Source organism: Rhinichthys klamathensis, unplaced genomic scaffold (genome assembly GCF_029890125.1).
Source record: "Rhinichthys klamathensis goyatoka isolate OS25496 unplaced genomic scaffold, OSU_Roscu_1.1 h1tg000014l_1, whole genome shotgun sequence".
NCBI lineage: Eukaryota > Metazoa > Chordata > Actinopteri > Cypriniformes > Leuciscidae > Rhinichthys > Rhinichthys klamathensis.
This window is the reverse complement of record NW_026606566.1, coordinates 1024766-1040143: the sequence shown is the minus strand read 5'-3', so window position 1 is coordinate 1040143 and position 15378 is coordinate 1024766. Positions and strand designations below refer to the sequence as shown.

General features: G+C 38.3%; 1 protein-coding gene across 5 annotated transcripts in view; it reads right to left on the bottom strand.

Moving 5' to 3' along the window:
- The window catches only part of dock10 (dedicator of cytokinesis 10), a 141282-nt gene that overhangs the window by 29280 nt on the left and 96624 nt on the right, over positions 1–15378 (bottom strand). For all 5 annotated transcript variants that reach the window (XM_056270746.1, XM_056270736.1, XM_056270764.1 and 2 more), the window contains exons 13-35: positions 15224–15346; positions 14904–14986; positions 14628–14750; positions 14472–14551; positions 14113–14300; positions 12065–12130; positions 11880–11972; positions 11656–11779; positions 11426–11547; positions 11039–11122; positions 10859–10951; positions 10048–10166; positions 9885–9954; positions 7484–7597; positions 7326–7397; positions 5870–6016; positions 5539–5622; positions 5001–5097; positions 4841–4873; positions 2325–2503; positions 2104–2220; positions 1141–1258; positions 637–758 (exon numbers count right to left, since the gene is read on the bottom strand). In XM_056270746.1, coding sequence (XP_056126721.1) covers positions 637–758; positions 1141–1258; positions 2104–2220; positions 2325–2503; positions 4841–4873; positions 5001–5097; positions 5539–5622; positions 5870–6016; positions 7326–7397; positions 7484–7597; positions 9885–9954; positions 10048–10166; positions 10859–10951; positions 11039–11122; positions 11426–11547; positions 11656–11779; positions 11880–11972; positions 12065–12130; positions 14113–14300; positions 14472–14551; positions 14628–14750; positions 14904–14986; positions 15224–15346 — 2451 coding nt within the window. The remainder of the gene's footprint in view (positions 1–636; positions 759–1140; positions 1259–2103; positions 2221–2324; positions 2504–4840; positions 4874–5000; positions 5098–5538; positions 5623–5869; positions 6017–7325; positions 7398–7483; positions 7598–9884; positions 9955–10047; positions 10167–10858; positions 10952–11038; positions 11123–11425; positions 11548–11655; positions 11780–11879; positions 11973–12064; positions 12131–14112; positions 14301–14471; positions 14552–14627; positions 14751–14903; positions 14987–15223; positions 15347–15378) is intronic.

Below are 15378 nucleotides of genomic sequence, written 5' to 3'. Positions count from 1 at the left end.
ATTAACTGATGTTGATGTAAGGATAATAGATAAGATTGTGCAGTATCTTAACAGACACATTTCTGGGGTTCTCAGAAGCAGAAGTCATAGTCATAGTTGTGCAAACTTCGATAGCGATGAACAGAAACAACCATAAATATAATTTGTACCTCCCCATTTGCCGTTATATATGCAAAAGAAGAAATCAACTGTAATAGTTTTTCTATGACTTTCCAAAAGAGATTGATTATGTTGGTCAGAAGAGAGAAAGGGAATTTGCGATCACTCTTTCAGCTGTTGTGTTAGAAACACTCATGCAGGAGCGCTAACCAGTTTTCTGGCATTTACTGCCAAGGCAATAAAACACAAAGTATAGTGTTATGAATGTATATTACATTTTTGTACAAATTAAAATAAAACGTATCTAGATTTACGATGTTAATAACTGTGGAAACACGTCATCACAGTCTGTGAAAGGGGTCCATTCGTTTGGAGAAATGTGTGTGCCTGCTCTGCTTCGTGTTCAGAGCACCTGGTGCACTATTACAAGATACTTGCATTATAGCCAACACTATAGTGCTTCTGCACACTCACAGATACCAGTTTTGCATGTTTCTGACATTAGTTACACCTAATATAGATGAATCAATGACTCACCTTTTCACATCCATCCATCTTCTCACTGTTGCGGTCACTGTTGCTGGGGTTCGACTCAATGCTGATGAGAGAACCTCTGGAGTCTGCATTATTAGCTGTCGACACGGCCAATGAAGAAAAGGCTGGGAAAGCGAAATGGGTACATATGAGAGAGGAAGTCTGAATTAAACGATGTTCATTTTAAAAAACATGTTTGTCAAGCTCCAAAAGGGACCAAAAAACACCATAAAAGTGTGATATATTCCAAATATTCTGAAGGCATATGATAGCTTTGTGCGAGGAATAGACCAAAATCCTGGAAATGTTCCCTTCTGCATATTCAAACTGACGCGCCATGTTCTTACACATGTGAGAGCTGACATCGGTGATACAACAACATACAGGGGGAAATTATACAACCTTGAGTAACTGTGAATAATACTAGAACCCTCATTTTTGGGTAAGTCTACACTATTAAGGCAGTAGTCTATGAAACACAGGTCTAACGCAGCAGCATCACTATACCTGTAATGGAGTTGAGTACTTCCTTGGAGAAGGACGCATCCATTGAGTTCCCGTGGCGTAAGACATGGGTCACCTGACCAGCTAAAGCTACACCCACATTGAGATCATCTCTGGAACCCTGTGAAAGAAATCGTATTACTGAACAATCACCGCAGGTAAATTATTGTGTGGAATGGGAGAGAAGAAAATGAAATTTCATTCTGATTATTGGAGAAAGGTTTGTTTAAACTCTAGGCTGTGAAAGGAAAAGTAAGTTTGGTAAATTTTGGTTATGGATTTGTATGTGACAGTGCCAAAATTTTACTCAAGAATTTGTAAAAAATGTACTTAAATGTTCAAGTATCCACATTTTTTGTACATAAAAACTATTTAAAAATGGAATGTAATATGTTTCTTAGTTTTAGAAATGAACTGATGAAATCAGTTGACAGAGGAGATTTCTTTTCCCAAATTACTTTGATGAACAGTTTATAAAGCAACCTGTTTGATCACAGTTTTTTTTTACTTTGGAGGCTTACGATGTAATATGCAAAGCACTCACATTGGAAACTATTAAAGATATCTGATTAAAATAGCAATGAGAAAACAAAACAGCTGGCACTCTGTGACATTGACAGTGTGAATGGAATTGAAATTAAATTCATTATTACAATCATTGAAGCAGCTGTGCTTTCAAACATAATAAAAGTGTTTTGGCACAATCCTTTGTTTTGTTGCGCTTCCTCACATACCGCAATGGGAAATTTTGCCCCCTTTTTTGCATTGTATTTGGTGTAAAATTGATTATATTAAATAATAAATAATAAGCATAGTATAGGCATGAAGTACAATTAATTACTCAAGCACTTTACAGCTCTGTTTAAAATTCAGATCTTGTTCAACTGATGATTAAAAAAACAACAATGCTTCCATATTATGCTTTTCAATTATATTTCAATTGATGAATGTCCTCAGCATGTGTACCTGGTCACTAGCCGTCAGGCAGATCGGAAAGAGATCTCGGAGGAAAAAGCGAGGCATGTTGTCAAGGATCAGACCATACAGAGGCAGGTACAGCGAGGCTATCCGTGCCTGTTTCTCCTACACACACACACACACACACACACACAATACAGTTAAAAAAGATTCACAGAAAAGGTGCACAACAGCTCTATATTTGAAGTGCTATCATTGTCAAAACCCACCTTTACGGCATAACGAGAGTCCAGTGAATGTTTCGCCATGAGGTTCTTCAGGCAGGACAGGGCGAGGTGTCTCAGGTCTTGCTCGTCTTGCAAAGCGAGTCCCAGCTCTCGCAACAACAATCCTGTGAGGAAATGTTTCCTGCAGAACTCTTCTGTCAAACTATACTCTGGAAAGCCCACTGAGAGGTGAGACGGAGAGAGAGAACACAACAGTGTTAATGATTGTCCCATTCTTAAAGTTCACCCAAAAATCTGACTTTTGTTCATCTTCAGAACACAAAAAAATATATTTTTAATAAAATCTGAGAGATTTCTGTCCCTCTATCGACAGCTACACAACTACCACTTTAAAAAAAGTTCATAAAGAGATCGTAAAACGAATCCATTTGAATTGAGCGGTTTAGTCAAATTTTCTGAAGACACACAGTCACTTTATATGATGAACAGATTTAATTCACATATAAACATTGATCAGCGAACATAAACAGCGAAGCTCAACCGAACCTGTTTGACGCGCGAGAACAACCTCTTGCTGAAGCTCAAACGAGCTGCGTAACACGAGAACATACTGGAGCTTCTGTTTACCACAACTGATGTGTGAGTTGATGAATGTTTATATGTGAATGAAAGCCTAATTTAAATCTGTTCATCATACACTCACCTAAAGGATTATTAGGAACACCATACTAATACTGTGTTTGACCCCCTTTCGCCTTCAGAACTGCCTTAATTCTACGTGGCATTGATTCAACAAGGTGCTGAAAGCATTCTTTAGAAATGTTGGCCCATATTGATAGGATAGCGTCTTGCAGTTGATGGAGATTTGTGGGATGCACATCCAGGGCACGAAGCTCCCGTTCCACCACATCCCAAAGATGCTCTATTGGGTTGAGATCTGGTGACTGTGGGGGCCATTTTAGTACAGTGAACTCATTGTCATGTTCAAGAAACCAATTTGAAATGATTCAAGCTTTGTGACATGGTGCATTATCCTGCTGGAAGTAGCCATCAGAGGATGGGTACATGGTGGCCATAAAGGGATGGACATGGTCAGAAACAATGCTCAGGTAGGCCGTGGCATTTAAACGATGCCCAATTGGCACTAAGGGGCCTAAAGTGTGCCAAGAAAACATCCCCCACGCCATTACACCACCACCATCAGCCTGCACAGTGGTAACAAGGCATGATGGATCCATGTTCTCATTCTGTTTACGCCAAATTCTGACTCTACCATCTGAATGTCTCAACAGAAATCGAGACTCATCAGACCAGGCAACATTTTTCCAGTCTTCAACGGGCCAATTTTGGTGAGCTCTTGCAAATTGTAGCCTCTTTTTCCTATTTGTAGTGGAGATGAGTGGTACCCGGTGGGGTCTTCTGCTGTTGTAGCCCATCAGCCTCAAGGTTGTGCGTGTTGTGGCTTCACAAATGCTTTGCTGCATACCTCGGTTATAACGAGTGGTTATTTCAGTCAAAGTTGCTCTTCTATCAGCTTGAATCAGTCGGCCCATTCTCCTCTGACCTCTAGCATCAACAAGGCATTTTCGCCCACAGGACTGCCGCATACTGGATGTTTTCCCCTTTTCACACCATTCTTTGTAAACCCTAGAAATGGTTGTGCGTGAAAATCCCAGTAACTGAGCAGATTGTGAAATACTCAGACCGGCCCGTCTGGCACCAACAACCATTCCACGCTCAAAATTGCTTAAATCACCTTTCTTTCCCATTCTGACATTCAGTTTGGAGTTCAGGAGATTGTCTTGACCAGGACCACACCCCTAAATGCATTGAAGCAACTGCCATGTGATTGGTTGATTAGATAATTGCATTAATGAGAAATTGAACCGGTATTCCTAATAATCCTTTAGGTGAGTGTATAAAGCAATCATGTCTCTTCAGGAAATTTGGACTAAACCGCTCGATTCATATGGATTAGTTTTACGATCTCTTTATGAACTTTTTGAAGTGTCAAAGTGTTGAGTAGCTGTCTATGGAGGGACAGATTTCATTAAAAATATCTTCATTTGTGTTCATGTGCGTGATCTACTGACGATGCGCAAATTAAAGATTTAAGTCTGGTTTAAGACATGCTTTTTTTGGGAGGTAAATAATAGCGCAAACACCAGTACATTGACGAGCGCAAACCTTAGTAAATCACCTTGCGTGATTCATTTAAATACTCTCCTCATATAAATGTTGCGTCAGCTGCAAAAGTAACCCTGTCTGCGCCTTTTCAGCGCTAATTTTTCACTGCGTGTCTTTAGTAAATCCTGACAGTAGTTTTTTTAAGCCAAAAGAGGGTTTGTGTTGCCGCAAGCTGTTAGTAAATCTGGCCCTAAAAGTGACACGCAAGGCGCTTGACCATGCTTCAGTTTTTGACGCCTTTGGAGCGAGAATGGGTTGGATTTTCTTAACAATCAGACTGGTTTCACTTTTTTATTATTGGTTTTTAGCATTTTTTACATTTATTTTATGTTTAATTATATCAAGTTCAATAAAATGCATGTAATAGTTACCCTGAGCACTTTGGGTTTCCAGTGATTCCTTGTCTGACAGAGAGAGAAACGAGACAGAGAGAGTGTTAGGTGGGGTCTACAGTATGTTCATTAGAAATAAGATAATCATGAAGTTGTGTGAATGAGACACGACGAGGAGGAGATGTTGGTGCTCTCTGACCTGTGATTCGTGCAGACGGAATGGGAAGACTCAGAGGGACACAGTGCTCATAGTTACACACTTCTCTTATGAACTCAAACTTCAGCTCAAACAGCGCCTGGAAAAATAACATTCGCACCCAAAAACATCCACACACACACAAAGCAGTTCTTTAGCAACAGAGAGCTTCATGAACAGAGACAGTCAATGAATTAAACAGCCAGACAAAAACACACATAAATGATACATAAATAGATGTCAGTCGTTACATAACAAAAGTTCTTCATAACGTTCTTTCTTTTAATGTGTAGTGTCCTTGTGTCAGTGCTAAAGCTGTGCTCACACTTGAGCCAAGAGCTCAGTCTGTCATGTTCAGAAGCTCTATTGGTCACGCATCTTCTTGCATTACAAATTTGCAGATCGTTGTTCACCAAACTTTTGTCTGCAGCTAGATGCGAAACTTCTTCACATGAGTTTGCGTTTACGTGCATTTGAATGGAAGTCAATGGAGCACAAAGTCTAGAGTCACTGTGGTGAGAGTGTTTAAAAGTTCGGGTACCTTGTTGTCTGTGGCTGTGATCATGTTTATGTAGTTGCTGATCAGTTTAAAGGTGAAACCTCGGTCCATGAATGTGAAGCACCGCTGAGGAAGGGAAACACACATATTTAAATTAAAACTGATTGCAAAGACAATAGCAAATTAATTACAAGTTAACAAACCGTTATGAAAAGTTAGGCTCTCTACACGGACCAATAAGCTGTCCAATTTCAAATGCATCAACGGTACACATCACACACACAATAAATGAACATAAATATCTAGTTCAAAATGAGTCCTGCATCCACAGTAACTGAATTATGTACTTTATTTGAATCTTTGCTGTCCTGACCTTCACAAAAGCCGCTATGGCAATATTAGCGCTGCGTGTCTCCTCTGCAAACTCTTTATTCTTCCAGAAGATGTGATCGGACATCGTCATGATCAGGGTCTCCAATCGACTTTGGAAAGTTCCAGGGAATCGTTGCGGTCGAGGAAGCTGAGCAAAACACATTTTATTACACATTTCTTATAAAACACAAGTTTGACTGAGTAAAAGACACAGAAGCAGGAAATGTACAGTATGTCTTTTGAATTTGATAAGTCGATAGGGATACTTTTCAGTAATAAAAATAAAATCTTTAATTGATTCAGTTTTAGCATTTAGTATGATTTGCTGGTTTTATGGAGTAAATGTTAAAGGTAGATCACAGCTGCATACAATTATAAACTTAGGTCAAATACTAAAGCAGAGCTGGTCTGCCTGCTTTACACCAGAAATACGTACTTTGGAAAGTAAAGTCTGAGTATTTACAGCGATATCCTAAGTGTAGGACTGTACTTGGCTTCCAAAACGTTTACAGTAAATACTGTTTTAGTTGTAAATGCTTATCTAAACCACTGGAAGGCAAGACAATATTACTATTTGTGTACTTGCGTTTAACTTTACTCTTTTCCACATATACAAAACATTTTTACATCAACTTAAATGTAGAGTTTTTCTTGATGCTGCAAGATAAGTGCCTTTCAAAGTAGTAGTAGAATTCAATGTGTATAGTAGAATAGTAGAATTAAAACTACTGAAATGTGACACAATAGCATTACTGTAATATTAAGAAAGCAGGAGGTGATACGTGTTGCTTGTGAGATACAGAGATATTGTGGAAATATGTGTGTGTGTTCTTGTATATATGGTTTATGAGGACACAAATGTGTATAATGACATGGGCATAACAACATAAACATGGGTTATGAGGTCTATCCTGTGTAATAATAATGTGTGTGTGAGGTGTGCATGTGTGTGTGTGAACCAATTCATTAATTAAGTGTCTTTTCTTTATTATCTCTTATGTTTCCTAAATGTCATTTCCTTTCTATAACTGAACACCACAAGGTCAAATATAAAAACAATGACTCTATGATTTCATGAAGAACCTGTAATATCCACAGAATCTTACCATAGCATGAAAGTATAGGAAGTAAGAAAGGAAGTATATGTTAATTTAAAGATGCTATTGTTATGATATATTGTTTTCACGTCAGTTACACTTCAGGTCACGGATGAATCTGATGTATTAATGTATACACACACGTTTACCTGTGATCATATCAGAGCGGATCTGACTAGCCACACAAAGAGTTACTTATAGTGAGAAGAAAGCCTAAAACTTCCTGTCAAATCAAACCAAGAGTGTTGAATATAAATCATTATTTTAGGCTTACCGTAGACTACCATCAAAATTAGAAGATGAAAGAAAAAGAGTAGAATGCTTTAAGTGCGAGTTCATGTCTACTGCCTCAATATTCACCTTCAGCTTAGCCGAGTCCAGCAGATGCTGAGCCATCGACTTCACTATGATCTCCAGAAAGAACCACGAGAACTGCAGAGGACCAAACAGATATCAAAGGACAAGATTAGAAAAGGTCCATCACTTCTTTAAAAAGAGAAATGGTCATGTTAGCTCACCTTAAGGACATTTCGAACGACCGACTGTTCGTTGCTCTTCAGGTCAGAGGTCATTCCCTTGGCCAACTCTTCGTGAACAGTTCTGAAGCCACATGCTTCAGTCTTAAAGACAAACTGCGTAAACACAAGAGAAATACATTTGACACAAGACATTGTGAGGACATCATCACTCTAATCAGCCAATCATCATTTTGAACACTTGATCAAAAGTAATAAGCGGCTTTTCCACCGTTGGGCCAAACGGTTCTAGGAACGGCTCCAGTTGTTTTCCACTTGAGCCTCCCAGCTAACAGAGTTTTGTTATAAGAACGTTCTCCAAATATTCAGTGTTGGTTACGGGAACATAAAAAAAAATCAGTTTTCTTGACGTTAGAGGAACGTGTTTTAAAAGGGATGATGTTTCCATGATGTTTAATGGTCAAACTGCTTTTTCTGTAATTGTTGACTTATGGAATTGAAGCATTATTGAAAACTGTTAAACTCAGCTGATGTGATAAAGATCATTTGTAACACCATTGTTGCAGTTCAGATGCTGAACGTTGATGTCTGTGAGTGTATAAATAATACTGTCATTGTTAACTTTGTTTAAAACTTGTTTTGTGTTGTTTATACACTCACAGACATAACCTATCAGTATATGAAACACAGCAATGGTGAAATGCTTCATGCCAGCATACAAAACACATTCATGGCTCCCAGCATGCATTGCGGCATGAATAAATTATGCAGCTGAATTATTTATAATTGTCACCATTGTTGAGATTTATATGATGAGTGTTGATGTCTAAGTGTGTCAACATCTGATCTTTCACAAAGTTTTGGACAACACAAATCACTTCAGTGTTACAAATCATGTTTATCAAATTGGTTGACTTTATTACTTAATTCCCCAAAATAAGTTTCAATTCTAATAAGCAAAAATACACAAAAAGCAATTGTGTAAACCACTTTAATGCAGTCACTTGCCCATTAAAACAGCCATGTTGATCTGCTTTAGCAATGCAGAAATGTTTTCTGAAAACACCTGCAATGGCTGAACAATCCTTCATCAACATCTAAACCTCTGTTAGTTCTCAATAAGAGCTTCTGTAGACGTCTGACTGAAATAAAGTCAGTCTAGTTAGTAATAAGTGAAGCTGGTAATGCTGTTTGTGGAGATGTCTTTTTTTATCTTCAGTTGATTTCATCTAAGCCTGTGGCTGAAGAAATTTGTAGTTTGTGTTCTTATGTCTCTTTCTTTCAGTGCTTGTTCACAGCAGGTGTTTGAATGATTGAAAGAATGTTTCAGGAACATCCCACTAACATTTAAATAACATTCAGGAAACTGGACATTTGTATGTTTTTGGAATGTTACAAATCAACGTTCCTAGAATATTTAATTGTTAATCAAAATTAAGTTGAAAGAACATTTGAGGAACATCACACCTTCTAAAACACATTCCTCTAACGTCAAGAAAACTGGACATTTTTTAAGTTCCCCGAACCAACACTGAATATTTGGAGAATGTTCTTATAACAGAAATCTGTTAGCTGGGCTTCCGGATCGCCTGGTCCGGATCGGCACGGAATGGAACGGTTAAGCAAAGAGAATGGTTTGGCCCAACGGTGGAAAACCGTTTTTTTCTCACAATTGTCTGTTTACATCTCGCAAATCTGACATTTTATCTTAGAATCGCGTGATATAAAGGGGCAATTGCTTGTTATAAAGTCCGAATTGTGAGATAAAAACTAAAACATAAAATCGCAATTATAACTTTTTTTCTCAGAATTGCATGTGTATATCTCGCATTTCTGACTTTATAACACGCAATTGGGAGATATTAAGTCAGAATTGCATAAAATAAAGTTGCAATTGCATGTTATAAAGTCAGAATTGTGAGATATAAACTCGCAATTCCAAAGAAAAAAGTCAGTCTTTTTTTTCCTTAGAATTTGACTTTATAACTTGAGAAAAAATGTCAGAATTGCCAGATATAAATAAAATCGCAATTGCGTGTTATAAAGTTAGAATTGCGAGTTTATTTCTGGCAGCTGTTAGTTTATATCACGCAATTCTGACTTTAAGTCTTGCAATTGTGAGATAAAAAGTCACAATTGTCTTTTAAAATGTTTTATTCTGTGGCGGAAAAACAAGCTTCCATAGGTTATAGTCTCATCAACAAGTCACAAAATTTGTGGTATAATTTAAGGCAATGTTGAATCATTCTGCCTGTAAAACTGTTGTTTTGGTCCGGAAAAACAGCTTCACATCAGTTCTTAAAACCTGTTGTTCACGAACCAGGAACTGTCCATACCTCACCCATTATCTACACCTATGCTTGTCTTGATCTAGCTCTTGGAAGTAGCTGAGACATGCGTGAGTGAAATGATACATTGCGCAATATGTTAGTGACATACGTACCTTTATGTAAGAGTGCAAATAGTGGTCCATGTTCTCCTCATGACACTTAGCTAAGATGTGGACCAGGACCCTGATGAATACGACGTAACGTTACAGTGAGAATCCAATCTGAAAGCTGCTCTGATATATTGTGTTCAGAAGAGTCAGTGATGGGTTTCTGTACCTGGTGGTGCTGGCGGTCACTTCATCACTGTCGTTTTGGGTAAGCACTTTGAAGAGCTGGTTGAAGAGAACGGGAAGGAAGCGAATAACCACATGAATCTTCTCCATACTCAGGAGGCCCTGAGAAGACAAAAAAAGAAGAGTTGACAGAAAAATATGGCCTGATTCCTCTTAAAATAGCAAGGGTTATTTTTCTGACATTACTCAAACATACAAGATGAGTACTAGTTTCACAATAGTTACATATCATTTGAAACATTGGAAATTTGTATTTTGATTTCACTTCAGAAAATCAAAAATGTGAAAGTCTGGATGTCAACAGTTTGCAATAATACGCATGCATAATGAAGCCATTTGATTGTTAAAATATCAATATCAGAGAAAACCAAGATGGCTCATCAAAGGCTGAAGTGAACGGCTCTGGTGGACAACCTATGGCACATGATTAGTTGCAAGCTTGTTGCATTATTATAGTATACAGTATACTGTAATGCAGCTATACAGCATACAGTTTCCTACAGTGTATTTTGATGCTCATTCATACAGCAATGCTTATTAATATGAAAACATTGTTGTAAATACATCAATTCTACACACCTCAATCAATAAGGTCTAATTTAACAATGTCCATCCTCCACAGAAAACAAACAGAGTGAAATGGCAAAACACAATATATGTCTGTATTTCTAAAGAGCCTGCAAACCTGCAGCTACATGTCAGTCTTTGGATCGTAAGTTTATGTATTTAGGTGTAATCATGGTCAGTTCTTGACTAATGTTCAAACCCTGGTTAAGGCCCTGGAATACACTTACTTTAAGGCAGTTGAGGAAGTTTGAGGTAGGAGGTTGAGAGAGGTCTGCCTCTCGTTTCTGGCACTGCTGGAAGAAGCGGTTTAGATGGGGGTCCTGCAAAAATGTCCGTGGGAAATATTAGACCATAAACATCAACAAGATAGCAGTAGATTTTCATCTGAGACTGTGGCTCTTTTCAACCTGAGTATAAACTGTAGAAAGCACCACAGTGGACACTTTGAAGATCTGCTTCCCCCCATCGACCAACTTCACATCGGAGCCATTCTGCACAGAAACATGGAGAAATATTATATATATATATATATATATATATGTCTTTATATATGTCTGTGAAAATTCCTCGCCATATCATGTGCGAATCGTCATTATTTGTCTTTGGGACTATACTTTGGGAAATATTGCAAGACTTTAAGTTGTGAAGATTCATTTGTTTCCTGGTGTATATTCTGGGTTCTGGTTTATGTGACGGAAAAAACTATGTATCTTAGCAAAACCATAGACTTATCTTCACTCTTTTTCTTTTTCTTAACTGATTGTTTATTTGCGTTTCTGGATTCTTGTGCTCACTTTGGTGGATGAAGTATCTTTAATGAGTAGATATCCACCAGGCAAAGTGCAGGAGACTGGAATGCTGAAATCCTGAGAGGAAATACGGCCGTCCTTCAGGAGAGGCAACCACGCATAACCCACTGTAACATAAACAACATACAGTACACACAAACAAACACACTGTCAGAGCACTGCAGCATTTCAACATGCACAGCATAGGACAATTGGGCTTCATGTGCATCTTTGACCTGGAGTTTCAAGAGCCTCTTTCTTCTTAGAGCTGGTCTTGGCATTGATGTCACAGGTCACATGGTAGAAGGAGAAGAGTAAATGGTGTTTCTCATGAAGATGTGTGGGCAGCTCAATCTTGACCTGATCAAACATATCACAACACACGTTAAAGTACCATCTAAACGTAACAGTGCTGACCTACAAAGCTCCCGAAGCACATTTTGAAGATTTTGCAAACAACCTCATCATAAAAATCTGGGTTCTGTGAATGGTGCAGGACTGTGGAACAGGCAGCCGTGGTGAAAACTGGACCTCCTGGCTTTCCGTAGATGCACTGTGGACATTGATATAGAACATTTTATATTCAGAAGTCAAATCATAAAGCAGGTGTTGATGGAAAATTATGGAAATATTGTGTTATGTAACCTTAAGTGGCTTGGCATGTTCTTCATCAGAGCTTCTGAACTCCACGTAAACTGCGATGTTCCGAGCCTAGCGAACAAAAAAGGAGAATAGCATGACTACACATTGCATGTCGACGAAGAAAGAGTAGAAAACTGTGAAGAACACAACTGAATCCTTGATTACATCGTAAGCAATTCCAGCATTTTCAGTTGATCCTCAGGGGCATCACCCATTCAGAAGTTAAAACTTAATTGTGGAGTAAAATATTTGAGCCAGTATTGCACCAGTAAAAATGAGTTTCGTCGTAACTATGTATAAACTAAATATTTACAGAAGCCTCCAATCAGGAGTGTCGTTTACAATAAAATAGCACACAGATTAGATTAGATCAATGACCTCATGTTTTCCACAGACTTCGTCCAGTCAATTATGATGTTGCTGACATTTACACTCATTTACTTTTTTATTTAGAGAGGAATAGCTTAGCGATCTTACCAATCTAAACACAGCACTTTTCCTCCGAATATGCCTACACTGTAAAAAATTATATGATAAAGGAAAATAAAAACATATGTTGTCATAACATTGAAGTCATTAAAAATAAGTTAAGTAATTTTCAACTTATTTTTTTAAAAGTCAGTTTAATGTATTTTAAGTTGAAATGACTTAAACATCCAAGTTGATTGTACTTAGAAATTAAAAAAAATATCAGTGTACTTCCCTACTATATACAGTAGTAGGCCAAAAAACAGTATTGTGGAATGAGTAGTATGTCCAAATTCACAGTATTCATAAAACAGTAGGTGAAAACTACCCAGCTGACTTTCTAATAAAAATAAATAATACATTTGAAATTATACGAATGGACACTTTACTATCCAATGTCGCCAAAGGAGAGGAGTTGTGAATGGCAGTAAACTGACGCCTTAAGTCACATGACAACATGGCGGATATTGTATGTCCAGATTTCATTAATACCACACACATTCACAACCCAGGATCATTGGAAAAACGTGCCTGTGGCAACAATTCTGTAAAATGATATTATGTTGCTTCTTGCAAGTTTTGCTACACTTTTAAAGTCAAATTTTATTAATGTCAATTTTATCCGAAATAGATGAACGTGAATCTGGCAATGTTTTATTTTGTGCAAATCGAAATTTCTGACGAGTGGCGCTAAAAGGTTAATTGTTTTTGAAAATATTGTAGCACCTACACTAAACCCTACACTTAACCCACATAGCAACATTGTGACGTCCCAAATCCGGTCCACATCTGCCACACGTGGAAAGATGATCTGGCCCACATGCAGCGTGGAATGAGGGCCCTTGAGCGGCTCACTCCTGTTTGCCAGATCTGGGCCACAAGCAGGTCATAGCAATGCCACATGTCAGCCAAGAGCAAAGAAATAAACCAGAACTGGACCTTATCTGAGCCACAAAATATGTGTATATTAAATATGGAGTCATCACAGCCTTAATAAGCCTGTTAACAAGCAGAATCACTGAAGGAAAGAAGAGAACAGAAACAGAGACGAGCAGAAACACAAGAACTACAACTGTTTTAAGATTTTGTGGCTCAGATAAGGTCCAGTTCTGGTTTATTTCTTTGCTCTTGGCTGACATGTGGCATTGCTATGGCCTGCTTGTGGCCCAGATCTGGCAAACAGGAGTGAGCCGCCCAAGGGCCCTCATTCCACGCTGCATGTGGGCCAGATCATCTCTCCACGTGTGGCAGATGTGGGCTGGATCTGGGCTGTCACAATATGAGGGAACCTAAACGATAGTGTTAACAAAAGCAAATGTGAGATTTACTGAACATTTACTGAAGCAAACATGCCATTTTAGCTTGCTTACAAGTCTTTCAGCCTTTTATCGTGACTCATGTTTTCAGGGACTCGAACCCAAGAGCTCTGCATCACAAGTGCAATGCTGTACCAGGTGAGCTGCCAGGCAAGTTTACAGGCTCAAACAAACATATGGTGCTGGCTATGTGATGCAAACGTCAAAATGTATTAATTTACCAACTATGCACTATGGTAAAGTGTTTTGTGTCCACTCTTTTCTCACCTTTGCAAAACTCTTTTGGCTGTCATACTTGAGGTGTTTGGGGTAGATATAGATGTGATTCTTGTAGACTCTGTAAGGTTGGGCAAACTTGGATGAGTCCTGCAGGAACTCGTCTACCTCCACTGTAGGAGCATGAAGGCCACAGTCCTCAAACGGCCTCAGAGCAACATATGAGGATGTCACGCAATCTGAGAAACATGTGTGTAGGTGAGTGTGTGGATACACAACAGCAGACAAGTATACAATAAGCTGTTTAAGTGCTAAGTACATAAAACTGAATAACATTTATGAGTAAAATTATATTTTTGCTTCAATTCAGCTCTAAATGTGAGGATGTTTGCAGTTTTAGAAGAACATACTGGGGCATTCCATGGGAACGCAGTCCACATTTATTTCAAGGTTTCCAGGGATGGTCTGGAGTTTACTGGCCTTCTCTGCCCTGTAAACAATGCTTCATTTTACTGAGGTTATTAATTATAACATGTTATTCGTGAGTGTGACTAAAGAGTCCGTACCTCCTGTACTCTGTGATGAGTTTGATGAGATCTTCTGTGGAAATCTTGTTGCTTTCCTGTTTGAAGAGAGGAGAGAAGCGACATTCCCTGTCCACTGTGCCCTGGTTGTCCTTAAATACGGACCTGGAATATACAGAAGGAAGAAATGTCATGACTGAAATGATTTTAAACGAAATAAACTGGTTCGCATGAGAAGTGTTTCAGCAGTTTGTATTTGTTCTGCCAATGCTGAAGCAGCAGGAAATGGAAAAGAAGCTCCCATTGGGATTCACTTACCTGACAGACCAGGCAAAAGGCATTCGGTACTTTCCAAGTTTGCTACAGAATTGCTTATTGGATTTCAACATCTTTTGGACAGTCTAGAACAAGCAGAGAAATTGGATTTCAATGTATTTGTCCATTAACTACCAAGCCAAAACTCCACTAACTACAACTACAACTTAGATAATATATTAGTGCTTAAATCAATATTCTGTATATTTAGACGACACAAATACAAATGTCTAAATGTTATTACATTCGTGAAAACAAATATGCATTCATCAGACGCTTTTATTCAAAGCACCTTACAATAGAAAAATATCTAGATGAAATACCTTGCTGGAATCTGTGTTTTTAATGTAGGGTTCTGTACCACTGGAAATATTTCCCATCAAAACTTTCTCCACCCGTGCCACCATCACAATGTCTGTGTGTGGGTTCGTAACGGAAAAAATTGCCTGCAGGAATGATCAAACATGTAAACCACATA